General features: G+C 37.8%; 1 protein-coding gene across 1 annotated transcript; it reads left to right on the forward strand.

Annotated features, from left to right (window-relative positions):
- The first annotated feature begins 6 nt into the window (after positions 1-6).
- On the forward strand, positions 7-13,715 carry LOC135196092 (uncharacterized). Its single transcript, XM_064222546.1, has 8 exons — positions 7-95; positions 4,444-4,929; positions 6,360-6,489; positions 7,576-7,756; positions 8,195-8,382; positions 12,431-12,833; positions 13,112-13,262; positions 13,547-13,715. Exons 1-7 carry the CDS (start codon positions 26-28, stop codon positions 13,244-13,246), a joined length of 1,593 nt encoding a protein of 530 aa, XP_064078616.1. The 5' UTR covers positions 7-25; the 3' UTR covers positions 13,247-13,262; positions 13,547-13,715.
- The last annotated feature ends 1,200 nt before the right edge of the window (positions 13,716-14,915 follow it).

Consider the following 14,915-nt stretch of genomic DNA (forward strand, 5'->3'; position numbering starts at 1 on the left):
GTCACCTGCCGGAGGAGGAGGAGAAATGGCGATTTCTAACGGCACTGGGAGCGGAGAGGAGGGAGGGAGATCGGAACGCGGTCCTCTGAAAGTCGGTAGGTCTATTATCGCTACTCTTTCCACTAAAGAAAATTGCAAGGGACTCTTAAACACTTTTGGCATAAATCTTTCAAGAATGTCCCCTACTCTCTCCCCCGCCCTCAAAGACTGGAGATTATTATGCAGACGATAAATATCCTACGTTCAACATAATATTTTAGACTAATTGAATTTGAGAACATATTTTCATCAGTCAAAACTAGACTCTCTGCCTTTGGTTAAGGAACAGAATTTAATTCTTCCTGAGAAATATTTTCACTTAACGGAATTGCATATATATATATATATATTATATATATATATATATATATATATATATATATATATATATATATATATATATACACCATTTTTTATATGAACCTCTCTCCTCTTTTGACGGCGCAGACTGTTTTATCTACATATCTATGTTATAGTTTTTCCCATGTCTAAGATTACATAACTATTTTCCTTATCGAGTCAGAACGGCATATTTTAAGGACTGCTGTAGAAGCAAGAGCCCGTGCCGCCATGTTCCTGACTTAATGTAAAACAACGGCAAATTTTTACCGATCTAGATTAAAAAAAAAATCCTATTATAAGAATCAAGACTCGCTCACGGGTCAGTTCCTCTTTCAGCTCTGAATGGCACTATTATTGGTCCCAGCGCTTGGCCTTTGGCCTAAACTTTATATATTGTTGTTTTAGATTAAGCTGGCCTTATGCCAGCACGAGCTCTTGCTCATAGAGCAGCCCTAGGAAAATTTTATATCCCATCCCGTTCCTGGACAGTAACGGACATGCTTCTATGAGATTACGTCTAAATTCTAGAGCGACTTGGAGAGAGGAAGAAGCACTCAGAAGCAGCATTTGGAAACAGGAAGCGATGCTTGAAGTTACTCGAGTTTTTGGAAAATTTCGAGGTACTAAAGCTCGTCATTACGATAAAAAAATGACTCGAGAGATACTTGAATGTACGGTGATAACAGTGGTAAGGGGATAGCGTAATTTTCCCGTGGCATTTTGAAATCAGATGAGAAGAATCTTGAGGCAACGTTTAATGTTTCTCGAAGACATAGGTTTCCCTTTGGTCCAGTGTTGCCAACCCGCTCACCGCTCATTACCCTACCTTAGCTCTGAAATTACCCTACTTTACCTGCCATTACCCTACGCCTGGCCTTTAGATTTAAGAATTAAAAGAAAAAAAATATTGTACAATAGTTATTTTATTCATCACCTACATGTTTGAAGTCATACATTGACACATTATGTAGTTCAGGTCCCATTTTACTTACTTATTTATTTTTTTGTCTTGGCATCAGTTAGAAAAGAAAATTATATTTCTGTGTCTGCATTTGAGTAAGGAGGAGTGAAAACTAATTTTGCTAACCATATTTTTAAACAGGCTCATTACAATTCTTCACATTGGTAAGGAAACCCCAAAATTCAATGTTATACTTCAGTTTCAGTTCTTTAATTTCCGTCTCATCGAAATAGAGAGGTAGCTTTTGCCATTCCTCATCTATATCACTATCATTATGCAACAAATGCTTATATTTGTCTTTGAGAAGCCAAAGAGAAGAAAGTCGGTTTTTACTGTTAAAGTCTAGTGCTACTGTAGACTCAATAAATTCTAGCTCACGAAAAAATAGATCATCTTTATCTCCTCAAAAGCTGTCTTATAAAATGACAAACATCTCATTTTAAACTCTTTGACATCAGAAAAATGATTATTTCTAAGCAGTTTTTTCCAAGATGAATTTTAGGTAAAGGTAGAAGTTGTTCCATATTTGATGGATCAACTTGTGTTGGTTATTTTATATGTAGCGTTTGCTTTAAAAAAATCGTTGGCAATTCATTTTCCACATAATAGATAAATAAATAAAGTTATATAAAATAAAGTTGAAGACAAACAGATCTTGAAATTACCTTACGTCTTGCCCACATTTTGGGACAATACCCCATTACCCTACAGACTTGGATTTCAATTTGAATTACCTTACGCGTAGGGCAATTACCCCATGGTTGGCAACACTGCTTTGGTCGCTTTGAGCAGCGGGCGCTGCCATCTATTGACATCCAAAGCAATTTTCCCTTGTTCTGACCATTCAATGATATTCGCTCCCGTCAATGGACCTCATGCGGTGCACTGTGTCGGCATCACTTACGGTTCTTTGCAGCGTCCCTTTGGCCCCTAGCTGCAGCCTCCTTCATTCCTTGTTCTGTAATTCCTTTCATATTCTTTCTTCCATCGGACTTTCCACTCTCTCCACACACTTTATTCATTGTACAACTGCTTTGAGGTTTTCCTCCTTTACACCTTTCAAACCTTTTACAGCGCCTAAGTGGCGTGGTTGGTATGGTGTATGCGTCCCACCTCGGTGGTCGCGGGTGCGATTCTCGGCCATTCCATTGAGGAGTGAGAGATGTGTATTTCTGGTGATAGAAGTTCACTCTCGACGTGGTTCGGAAGTCACGTAAAGCCATTGGTCCCGTTGCTGAATAACAACTGGTTCCATGCAACGTAAAAACACCAAACAAACAAAAAACAAACACTTTTTACTCTCTGATTGATCTCTTGGGTCCCAGTGCTTGGCCTTTGGTCTAAATTCTATATTCAACTCAACTCAATGATTTTCGCGAATGTAATGTCATTTTCAGAGATAAAGGTTGTCGTGGAGACGTAGGTGGGTGATAGAAACCATTGAGAGAAATGTGGGAAGGTAAGAATCGTTCATTTTTTGTTGCGGGAATCTTCATGTCGTCGGAGTTTTTTTTTTTTGTTTTTTTTTTTTTTTAAGTTTCTACTGCGTCAGTTTCTGGCAAAAAATACGCACATTTCTCTCTTCCATTCATTACTTTTGTAAGTTTCATTCACACATATACAATATTATATATATATATATATATATATATATATATATATATATATATATATATATATATATATACATATATATATATATATATTATATAGACAAAAATCACGAGTTGCTGTTCAATTAACCACAAAAATCACCCAATTGCTAATAAATCAGACACAAAAATCACCCAATTGTTGCTCAATTAACCTAAACAATTACCTTATTGCTGATAAATTAACCAACCAAAAATACCCAATTGAGCTAATAAATTAACACAAAAATCACCCAATTGTTGCTCAATTAACCTAAACAATTACCTTATTGCTGATAAATTAACCACAAAAATACCCAATAGCTTTTAAATTAACCACATAAATCACCAGATTTTTTTATAAACTTACCTCAGAAATCACCAATCACTGATAATTGAACTGCGAAAACCACCCAATTGCTGATACACTTACTGCAAAAATCACCCAAATGCTGATAAATTTACAACAGAATTCATCCAGTTGCTGATACATTAACCACATAAGTCACCCAATCGTTGACAAATGAATTACAAAAATCACCCAGTTGCTGATAAATTAACCACAGGGATATAGCGTTGTTAGAATGAATACTGTCAGGAAATCACTGAAATGTTGAGAATTACCCTATAAACCAGATTTATGCACAGTGAAAAATCGATTTGATGGAACCGATATATAATGCACACAGATGGAAAATCTTGTCTCTGAATTATCTTTTTCTATAAATGCTTTAGAAGTCTTCTAGAATATCTGAACGTTTTAGCAATAAACGGATGACGCCGTGGCGTGGGTAGATGGACGAGTAGACTATGGTCTAGTTTGTGCGTCATTATGTACCAGTAAATTGAGCCAATTATATAATTACCTGTATTATAAATAAAAATCTAAGATGCATATTCTTTTTTATGAGGCTGACCTTTGTTCCACCTCGCAACAGACGCACGCCACAAGTTACAGTGCAGTTGTTAGGCGTGACCGCCGTCAAGAATGCATGAATAAATGCATGAAAAAGGAAAAGACGAAGAATGTTACCAATAAAAAGCTTAAAGGAACCAAGAGAATATTTACAGAGGCGTAAGTCAGCGCGAATAACTGACAGTCAGAATCTTGGCTCTGTAGTCAAACAGAAACTGGCGTTCGATAAAAATACCAATAAAAGACTAGAAGTTGAACGCACGTGACTGAACGCGTGCTGTGTATCAAGGCCCGATTTGAAAAAGGACAACAAGGTTCTCTCTCTGAAATGAAATTATTATAGTGGGGACGGAAAAGTTGGACAGTGACGATAAATCCCAGCGCCAACAATTTTACGGGCAAGGTAGGAACGGCTCACTAAACATACAATGATGACTTTATTTTGTTCAGTTATCATTGTAGAATCGTTTACATAACACGTGCGAGGTCAGGAAATATTCCAGGGATTATTACTTTTTTTTTTTTTTTTTTTTTTTTTTTTTTTTTTTTTTCAGGTGTCATTGTGCTGGTAGCTGCGTCAGACGATGAGTCCTGGTCGCTTCTGGAGTGCCCTCCCGAAAACTGGAACGCCTCAGCTGTCATCCTCATATCCACCTCGACCAACTGCAGGAAGACGGACCTCCTGCAGACGCCTTTGCTCTTCAGAACGCCTTCGGCGGCCCTCCTCTGCCCCCTCGCCCCCAGGAAGATACACGCTCAGAGCCAGCCCCTCTTCCGGGTGTGGTCCTGGAAGCCGTTCGTCGCAGCCGACCACTTGGTCGACCTTGGCGCCTGGAACCCGGGAGACTTCAGCACCTGGAAACGGCTCTTCGTCGACCGTTTCGACGACATGACCACCAAGATCGTTCAGGTATTCGCTCAGACCGTCGACAGGCCCCTGTTCTACAGAGACTCAGACGGGGAGCTGAAGGGGATGAACCTCAAGATACTGAGGGCGATGTCCTCAGTGCTCAGATTTAGTCTGAACGTGACCGGGGAATGTGAGTAGTGAATTAAGGAATTCCAGACACGCCCTTCCTCTCTTAATGGTCGGTGTTTTTCGTCTTTAAGGGGATTAATGTCAAATGCTAATTCATTTGCATCTCTCTCTCTCTCTCTCTCTCTCTCTCTCTCTCTCTCTCTCTCTCGTATACCCCTGTTTCACCCGAATTTTTTTTACGGGAATAATCACATTCTGATGTAGCATGTTTATTTATAACGAGGTTAGTTTTGAAGAATTCTTGTCACGTAATTATTATCACCATCAAATAAAGGAGCTTAGTAATTTAGGTCCAGAATGGTACATTATGGGACGGTAGCCCCTCAACAAAAGGTAACAGCCTGTGAAGGATAAATAGCCTGTTCTTGAATTTTTGTTTTTTAGATATCTCACAGCTAACAGCATTTCCACGAAGGTCCTAACCTAAACAAATAATTGCTGTACACATTAGATTTAATTCCAGAGATTTATGAAAAAATACATCAACAATGGTGGCACAGTAAAAACAAAAGATAAAAAATAATCATGATATCAAGAAATACTCAGCAGCATGAGCCTTGAAATGGAGAAACGAATCCACAGTTATGTATATGCATTCATGTATTCAAAGAGTAAATCTACACAGAGGGCTTTCGGGAATCTGTTCCATTCCCGTTTTCAATAAATGTTTCGGTGCTAAATGACCTCATAAGTCCCAGTGCTTGGCCTGCGGCCTAAATTCTGTATTCAGTTCTCTGGACAGATTTACCCTTTAAATATATGAAGTGGAGCTAATAAAAGGAGCCCATGAAAACGCCAAAATATAGAAAGTAAGTACTATATTTCAGAGACTGTTGCCTCTCTCTTTAGAGAGCAGTCCCTGAAATATAGCGCTTACCTTCTATATTTTGGCGTTTTTATGTGCTCCTTTTATTAGATGGAATTCTGTTGTAACAGAACTTTTTTACCAGTCATATGTACTAGTTAGTTATTTTGTTGACAAAAAATATACAATTACCAGTACAAATTTGTCCACAAAGAGACATAATACAAAATAAACAAAGTGGACAGTAATCTCTTCTGTACTTGCAAGAACATAGCCTACAAATAAAAAATACTACTTCAAACGCAAATAACATAAGTCCATAAGACAATAAAAAACGAAATAAGGGACTTACTACGCAAACAACGTAGTCACATCACTATCCAGTATCAAGTCCTAACATACATAATGCTTGAAAAAAAAAGGAAAAGTTCACTTAAAAACAGAAGACAAAGCCGCACATTACTACACATACATAACGGCGGAATAGTTTCTCCAATCACGACATTGTCAATGACATGTACAGAAGTCACAACAAACTTAGAGTAAAGAGAGTCTTTAGTACCGTTGTCAGTCTTGGAACCCCTGTTTATGCTTTCTATTTAGTTTATTAATGCTGTCTCTTTCAGTTGACGTGAGTTGGACCGATGTGCTGGAGCCTGTGAAGGAAGGGAAGAACGACATCTTCATCAACTTCGGGTTAATGACTCCTGAGAGGATGCGGGAATATCACATGACAGTTCCTTATCTTCTGGAAGGGTCTGTGTTCATTCACTGTCTCGTAGAACTCCTTAAGACAAACGCAATCGAGTTTTCAAGGGAGCAAACCCTTTCGTTGCTTTTCCTGTACCTCCTTTCAGATTCTCTTACTTCTACTTACTTTCCTCAACCCTCTCCTAACAGTTGATTCATGGTGCAACTGCTTTGAGGTTTTCCTCCTTTTACACCTTTCAAACCTTTTACTGTCAGTTTTCGTTTCACGCCGAGTGATCTCATAGGTCACAGTGCTGGGCCTTTTGGCCTAAAGTCTAAATTTAATTCAAAACAAGGGTGCATCAATGCTCTGGTAAAACGCGTCATAAATATGCGTCGTCAACTTATCGTACACACATCACACACATCCTGGATACAAATAAACTACTTACCGGTGGTCCTAACCTGGAAGCACACAATTATCCAGCATTCCAGTAAACGCCCCGAGTTCATTCTCCACTTACAGTTGTAGACTGGTTTTCAGCCTGTGTCTGATATATATACAATAAGTTGCCAACACACATTTATGACATGTATGCAATAAGTTGCTGATGTGTTGATGACATATGCGATAAGTGGCCGATGATGTGTCTATGACATGTATGCAGTGAGTCACTGAGGTGTGTTTAAGACATGTATGCAGTAAGGTACTGATGTGTTTCTGAGATGTATGCAATAAGTTACTGATGTGTGTTTTGACATGTATACTACAGTAACTGATGTGTTTATGACATGTATGTAGTAAGTTGGTGATGTGTTTATGACATGTATGCAGTAAGTTACTGATGTGAGGTTATGAGATGTATGCAATAAGTTGCCAGCATGTTTATGACATGTATGCAATATATTGCCAACATGTTTATGACATGTATGCAATAAGTTCCCAACATGTTTATGATATGTATGCAATAAATTGCCGACATATTTAAGACATGTATGCAGTAAGTTGCTGATGTATGTTAGTGGCATATTTCTCTGAACTGTGGGCGTTCTCTTACAAGAAAAACAATGACAATATTCTTCAATATATCAGCCAAAAGTATTGCTGTAAAATTTCATTCTATCTTTTGGCGTATTTTGATATATTTCCAGGTATGGGATCATGCTCGAGGTTCCTCCACTTCTTCCCAGGTGGAAAAACATCCTGTATCCGTTTGACTTGAACGTTTGGATCGCCACGATCGTGTCGGCAATCTCCGCTTCGATCGCCTACCATCTCCTCTATCGCGAGTACGAGAAGTCTCTCATCAACAACGCTATCGCCATTTTTCAGGTACAGTCTTTCTTTTTCTTTTAATTAAGGACACTTTTGACGGAATACGGGCTTCAGTCTCTGACTTTGAGATGCGTATCTTGTTCAGTCACATTCCAGAAAAAAAAGGCAAAAAAAAAAAAAAAAAAAAAAAAAAAATGTCGGATGACAAACTACAAAAACTTTGCTAACGGTAATGGAAACGACAGTGGCAGATTCAACTGAACAAACGTAGCCAACTCATCACGTACATATCACAAATAGGTTGACAACAAGTCGACGACTGCAAGAGGAAAATGAACCTTTTGGCAAACGCTCGAGTCCTGGATAATTGTATAAGGCACTGGTTGGGGCTAACAGTAAGTCATTGATTTGTGTCCATGCTTATTCGTTCTACTTATTTACATGTTTGATTTATTCGTTGTACCTATTTAAATGTTTTATTTATTCGTTCCACAGTGCCTGCTGTCACGTTCGGCAGATGTGATGCCTGACCCGTGGCGTATTCGGTTGTTCCTTCTGATATGGTCAGTAGGTGCCTGGATTCTGAATATCTGCTACACCAGCAACCTGATCGCCGTGCTCTCCATCCCTGTCTTTCCCAAGAAGATCGAGACAATGCAAGAACTGGCAGATAGCGATTACAGGTAAGTAATAGATACTGAAAATTACTGATCATATATATATATATATATATATATATATATATATATATATATATATATATATATCTATATATATATATATATATATATATATATATATATATGACTGGTAAAAGTGTTCTGTAACAACAGAATTCCATCTAATAAAAGGAGCCCATAAAAACACCAAAATGTAGAGAGAAAAGTACTATATTTCAGAGACTGCTGTCTCTCTCTTCAGGTATATGAATGAGAAAAGTTTACAGAAAAGGTGGTATTTATACCAAGAGATTCGTCCACAAGTAAGCCAATTTAGGTCACCCCCGCTGATAATCTTCCTTTAATCTTCTTAAGCGTTGGTTGAATGAACACTGCGTCGACGATGTCCGATGTCCAATTCCCTTTTGAGATGTTCATTACCTGCTTCTCTTTTATTAAGGCCGATTCCATCATTTGACTCTTGTACCGGCAGTTGCTGCTATAAATTACACGTGACATATTCCAGTTTATTCTATGGTTATGTTCATTCATATGATTGAAAATAGCCGAGTTCTGTTGTCCATACCTAACTGACCGTTTGTGTTGTATTAATCTCTGGGGAAGTGATTTACCTGTAAATCCGATGTAAGATTGGTCACAGTCCTGGCATGGGATCTCATATACCCCAGAGTCTTTGGGCGATGTCTTTTGTTGGACGTTAATCAGGGATTTGGCTAAGGTATTTGGGTAGGTAAATGCAAAAGGGTTGGATTTCCCAAGGGTGTGAGTTACTCTCTTAATCGTCTCCAGGTGGGGAATTTTTATTTTATTGTTGGGTGTGTCTCTGGTCTTGTCTTTAGGGGGTCGGTAGAAAATTACGTTTGCTTTTTGAATTGCTTTCTCAATTATATGGTCAGGATACTTTAAAGATGAAAGTTGCTTGCGAATTAGTTCAAATTCTTTTCCCAGGAAATCTGGGGAACAAATTCGTAAGGCTCTTAAGAATAGGTTGCTAGCTAGACCTATCTTGATAGTATTGTCATGATAGCTAAAGTAGTGAATATATGAAAGTGAGAACGTTGGTTTTCTGTATATGGTAAATTTGTATTTTGTCGTGTCTCTGATTATTAAAACATCAAGAAAAGGAATTTTGTTGTCTGTTTCCCATTCAACTTTAAATTTGATGCTGGGCACTAATGCGTTTAATTTTGAGAGGAATTCATTAAAATTACCCCACTTATTATCCCAAAATGTTAGTATGTCATCCACGTATCTCATCCACAGCATGTTTTTGGGTTTTATTGCATTTATTACTGTAGTTTCAAAGTATTCCATGTACAGATTGGCTAAAATAGGACTTAAAGGACTACCCATACTACACCCGAATTTTTGCTTGTAGAATGATTCCCGAATGAAAATACGTTATTAGATGCACATAATTCAACTAACTTTATTATTTTGTCAAGTGCCAAAGGGAAATGATCTGAATAGGGGGATAATTTTTCCCTTAAAAACTGAAGAACGTCCTGTACTGGTACTTTTGTGAATAGGGAGTCTACGTCAAGGCTTAAAAGTTTTATGTTGTGAAGTGGTATATGTGCTTCTCTGAATTTGTGACAAAAGTCTTCCGAATGTTTGATGTGACTGGGAGAAAAAGTGCCTAAAAAAGGAGAAAGGAGGCCAGCTAACCATTTAGAAATTTTGTAATTGAAAGCTCCGGCGCATGAAACGATGGGTCTGAATGGAAGATTGTCTTTGTGAGTTTTGGGAAGACCATAAAAGTAGGGTAATTTAGGATTAATTACTTTAAATTTCTCTAATAGTTCAATACTCTTTTTGTCTTGGCCAATTAATCTTACTTTCCGAAAAAATTCTGTGGGAACGTTCTGGAGGGGATTTTTCGTCAGTTTTTCGTAAGTATTTGTGTCGCTAAGGAGCTGGTTGATTTTGTCGAGGTAGAAGTCTTTGTCCATTATTACAATTTTGCCGTCTTTGTCGGATCTACTTATTATAACATCTAACTTTTTTAGCGAGTGGATGGCTATCATGAATCTGCGGGGAACAGGATATTTCTTATGAAGGTCAGTTAAAGCATTTAGTAACACTCCTTTTAAACATATCTCTTCACGGCTGTAGTTTTTGTCAGATATGAATTTATCAAAAGCCACTATGAAGTCTAGGTTGTTGTTTTTGCGGTCTGGCATTAGGGCAAAGGATAAGCCTAAATTTAAAACTAAATGTTGATTTACAGTAAGGGGGGTGTTGGATAAGTTTAAAACTTTGTCTTGTTGTTCAAGATTATTCCATGCGCTATTATCTATTAGTTTATTTAACTTGCGTAAAAGTCTGTTGGAATGAGTCACGCTATTATAGGCAGCAATGTCGGAACAGAATGAAATCAGATACCTGTATACGTGGTCCGTAGTGAGGAGGCGAAGATTAGATTGAGTTCCATATATCACTCTGCGTAGCACGAAGATGTCGTTTCTCGTATTGGTGATTCTTTCTTCCAGGAAAATCTTGTGTGATAGAGGGAAGGGGTTTGATTGCAGAGTCCATCTCCCGAATCCGTACATTTTTGGAAGTACTTGTTCTTTGAGGCATTCTTCCAAAAAGTGTTTTTTGGTTTTTCAGCCGGTGTAGTCTGTTCAGTTCTTTTTCAAACTTGCGGAAAACTGGCTTGACTTCTGGAAGTGAGTGAAGAATCGTGGAAAGGCGGTTGAATTCCATAATGGGCTGACAATGACTGGTAAAAGTGTTCTGTAACAACAGAATTCCATCTAATAAAAGGAGCCCATAAAAACACCAAATGTAGAGAGAAAAGTACTATATTTCAGAGACTGCTGTCTCTCTCTTCAGGTATATGAATGAGAAAAGTTTACAGAAAAGGTGGTATTTATACCAAGAGATTCGTCCACAAGTAAGCCAATTTAGGTCACCCCCGCTGATAATCTTCCTTTAATCTTCTTAAGCGTTGGTTGAATGAACACTGCGTCGACGATGTCCGATGTCCAATTCCCTTTTGAGATGTTCATTACCTGCTTCTCTTTTATTAAGGCCGATTCCATCATTTGACTCTTGTACCGGCAGTTGCTGCTATAAATTACACGTGACATATTCCAGTTTATTCTATGGTTATGTTCATTTATATGATTGAAAATAGCCGAGTTCTGTTGTCCATACCTAACTGACCGTTTGTGTTGTATTAATCTCTGGGGAAGTGATTTACCTGTAAATCCGATGTAAGATTGGTCACAGTCCTGGCATGGGATCTCATATACCCCAGAGTCTTTGGGCGATGTCTTTTGTTGGACGTTAATCAGGGATTTGGCTAAGGTATTTGGGTAGGTAAATGCAAAAGGGTTGGATTTCCCAAGGGTGTGAGTTACTCTCTTAATCGTCTCCAGGTGGGGAATTTTTATTTTATTGTTGGGTGTGTCTCTGGTCTTGTCTTTAGGGGGTCGGTAGAAAATTACGTTTGCTTTTTGAATTGCTTTCTCAATTATATGGTCAGGATACTTTAAAGATGAAAGTTGCTTGCGAATTAGTTCAAATTCTTTTTCCAGGAAATGTCGTCTTGATTTCGTTCCTGTCCGCCTGGACGGTGGTACGATCCCATGAGGGGACAATTTTATTATCAACTAAAAAATCCCCCTTCGGTTTACATATATGAAAATATATCAATTCAGAGATAGAGCGAATTAGATATTAAAGGACATTTGTAGCTCGAATAATATATATATATATATATATATATATATATATATATATATATATATATATATATATATATATATATATATATATTTAACAGGTGCATCACAAGCTATCATTTATGAATGATGGCTTGTGATGAATTGATTGACTGCTGACTTGTTAACGCTAGGGAGTGAACAAATTCGCATTAATCGTTCGTAGAACATTCCACGAAGCTGTTTGAAAAGTTATGATATATCTAGTCTGTGGATGAATGACAATTTTCACACTAGTCTCCGTTTTCAATCAAAGAAACCCTTGAACATTTCTCTGAAAGACCTGGAATATTGTTACCATTTTCTTTTTCATTTTGCAGACTTTGCGTGCTGGATTATGGGGACCCCGCCCCAGAGGCCTTGAGAACGTCCGACCACCCGGTCCTAGCCGCCCTCGGACGCAAGTTAGACCTAGTGCCTCTGAATCTTACCCACTATTTCTGGGGCGGCATCGAACCCTGTGTTTACAAGGTGCTGAACGGCACTCACGCCCACTTCGACACTTACTCCTTCATCCAAATCTTCTACAACATCCTCGGCCATGGCTCTGTGACCTACAGAATGAAAGAAAGGCTTTATCCAGGGTACCTCGTTTTCCTAATCTATAAACATTCTCCTTGGCGGTACAAGGTCGACGTAGGACTACAGCGCTTGACAGAAGCTGGGCTCATCCAGAAATGGTACGACGACACAATGGATGCGTTCAGAGACAACCTCAGCGAGGTGGGGACATTTTCCTTTTCAAATTGTTAGTCTGATGATATTTTATCCTTCTTTCGTTTCATGTCATGAAGCTTTTAGTACGATACCTTACATTTTGCTATCTTGTAGTCAGCAGGCTTATACAAAGATGCTGGACCTGACAGGTTAGGTTAGTTTATGAACTACCATTTTGACGATATACAGATTAAGAGTTTGTTGCAAGTTATATAGAATTTCTTAATGTCAGTTAGCTTTTTCTTTCGAAAGTCATTGACTGATTTTCCCCTTTTTCTTCACAGGAAAGGAGCGTAGGCCTACAGGCCTTCTCACTATCCCATCTCCAGGGGCCATTTTACATGTTCATTGGAGGAGTCTACATTTCCTTAATGTGTTTTTGTGGGGAATACATTCTCCCGAGCGGAGCTCTGTCGTGAAAAAAGAAAAAAAAAGGTAAACAGTTCGACTTTTTTCGTAAAAACTTTGTCAGTGGAGGGAATCCAGAACCCTCTAGGTCTTAGGATACGATAGCTCTAATGAATAAGGATGAACTTGTTCTTTGCTGCAAGTCTCCCCAGTTATTTGCTGATTTCATATTAAGATTTACTCCGTCCTATTGATAACGAAAGAAGGGAGTGTCCTTTTCAAGTTTATATTTAGATGAGTTTCCCGTTTCAGGAAAAAAACGAAGCACGACTGTTGTCATCAAAGGTTCTTTTTTTCTCTCTCTCTTTCAGCTCGTGCTACAGTTGAGGATTCAGAAGTTGACCACTATTAAGAAAATGTGTCTAATCACTGTAATTACAGAGTAATTCCTTAGAACTTGATTATTCATGTGTTCAAAATGATACAGATTGTATTGATAATGGAGTAATGTATTCCGTACAAAATTAAAATATATATTTACAGGATGGTTTTGCTTTCTTGGAAATTCCTTATAAATTCAGGGTGCCTTTGAGCTGAGTTTCAAGCTTCCAAAGAATATTATGGTGTTCATTGAAAAGAAATAATAGAAGATTAATATGAAGTAGAAAAAGAGGAACTCGGGGTATCAGAAAAGAAAAAAATAAATTGACTAGACAATGAATAATTAGATAAAAATGTAAGTCAGTTCTGTGAGATATGCACGATACATATTTTATCTTGGCTCCAGTAGGAACAATTATCATCTCCTTATGTCTTTATGTGTAATACATAGACTCGTTTTGATAGTTACGTTATTTTTCGCTTCTTTTCTCAAGCCATGTTTCCCTACTTTTCTCTTAGCGCGCACTAGATGTCTCTAGTTTCTGACACTGCCCTCGTAGTCCACACAAGATGTCTCTAGTTTCTGACACTCAATTCAAATTCAAATTAAAAAAAATTTATTGACAAAGATACATCAAATGGGATGTATTAGCATGCTAATGCAACCCCAACAAATATAATTTTTACAATGTTCTTTTATCTATTCCAAGAAAACATTGGAAACTTATTAACAATTCTTTTTGTGAAATTATTATTCAAGACAAAACAAACTTGCTGAGTAACATTATTAATAGAAACATTTCTAAATTCCCTAAGGTTATCACATTCTGACATATGATGCAGAGTATGCGAGTATGCTTCACCACATAATTTACAGGGTATACCATCACCATCCATATATTGCCAACAATAATTATACCCCAACCTCATTCTCATAACAAAAGTATCAACTTTCGAAAGTACCATACCATATGTAACTTTAGTGTTTTCAGTGACAAACAAATAATGCCCTATACTGATGCTGCCCTCTTCCAAAACCTTTATAGCCTTATTCTCATTCCTATTTAGGCTCATAGAGGTTTCTATGTCAATGCAAGGCTTTCGTGTGGCTTCCTTGGCCAGATTGTCAGAAACTTCATTTAATAAAATACCAATATGAGATGGAACCCAAAAGAACTTTACAGTCAGTCCTTTCTCCTGAAGCCGACAAACCAATCCTTTACAGAGCACAACCACCTCGCTACTACTGTGAGTTTTGCTATTTAAGGCTAGCAAAGCACTCTGCGAATCAACAAACACAAATATATCCTTTATTTTATTAACAACCATTTTGAGGCCCTCATGTATAGCATGTAACTC

The sequence above is a fragment of the Macrobrachium nipponense genome, chromosome 17 (genome assembly GCF_015104395.2).
Source record: "Macrobrachium nipponense isolate FS-2020 chromosome 17, ASM1510439v2, whole genome shotgun sequence".
NCBI classification, from domain to species: Eukaryota; Metazoa; Arthropoda; class Malacostraca; order Decapoda; family Palaemonidae; genus Macrobrachium; species Macrobrachium nipponense.

What these genes read in the sequence shown, in the direction of transcription:
- LOC135196092 (XM_064222546.1), top strand. Translation starts at nt 26, where the DNA reads ATGGCGATTTCTAACGGCACTGGGAGCGGAGAGGAGGGAGGGAGATCG. An exon ending in GTTCCTTATCTTCTGGAAGG is followed by an intron (nt 6,490 to 7,575) that starts GTCTGTGTTCAT and finishes ATATATTTCCAG; the next exon opens with GTATGGGATCATGCTCGAGG. An exon ending in ACGCTATCGCCATTTTTCAG is followed by an intron (nt 7,757 to 8,194) that starts GTACAGTCTTTC and finishes TTCGTTCCACAG; the next exon opens with TGCCTGCTGTCACGTTCGGC.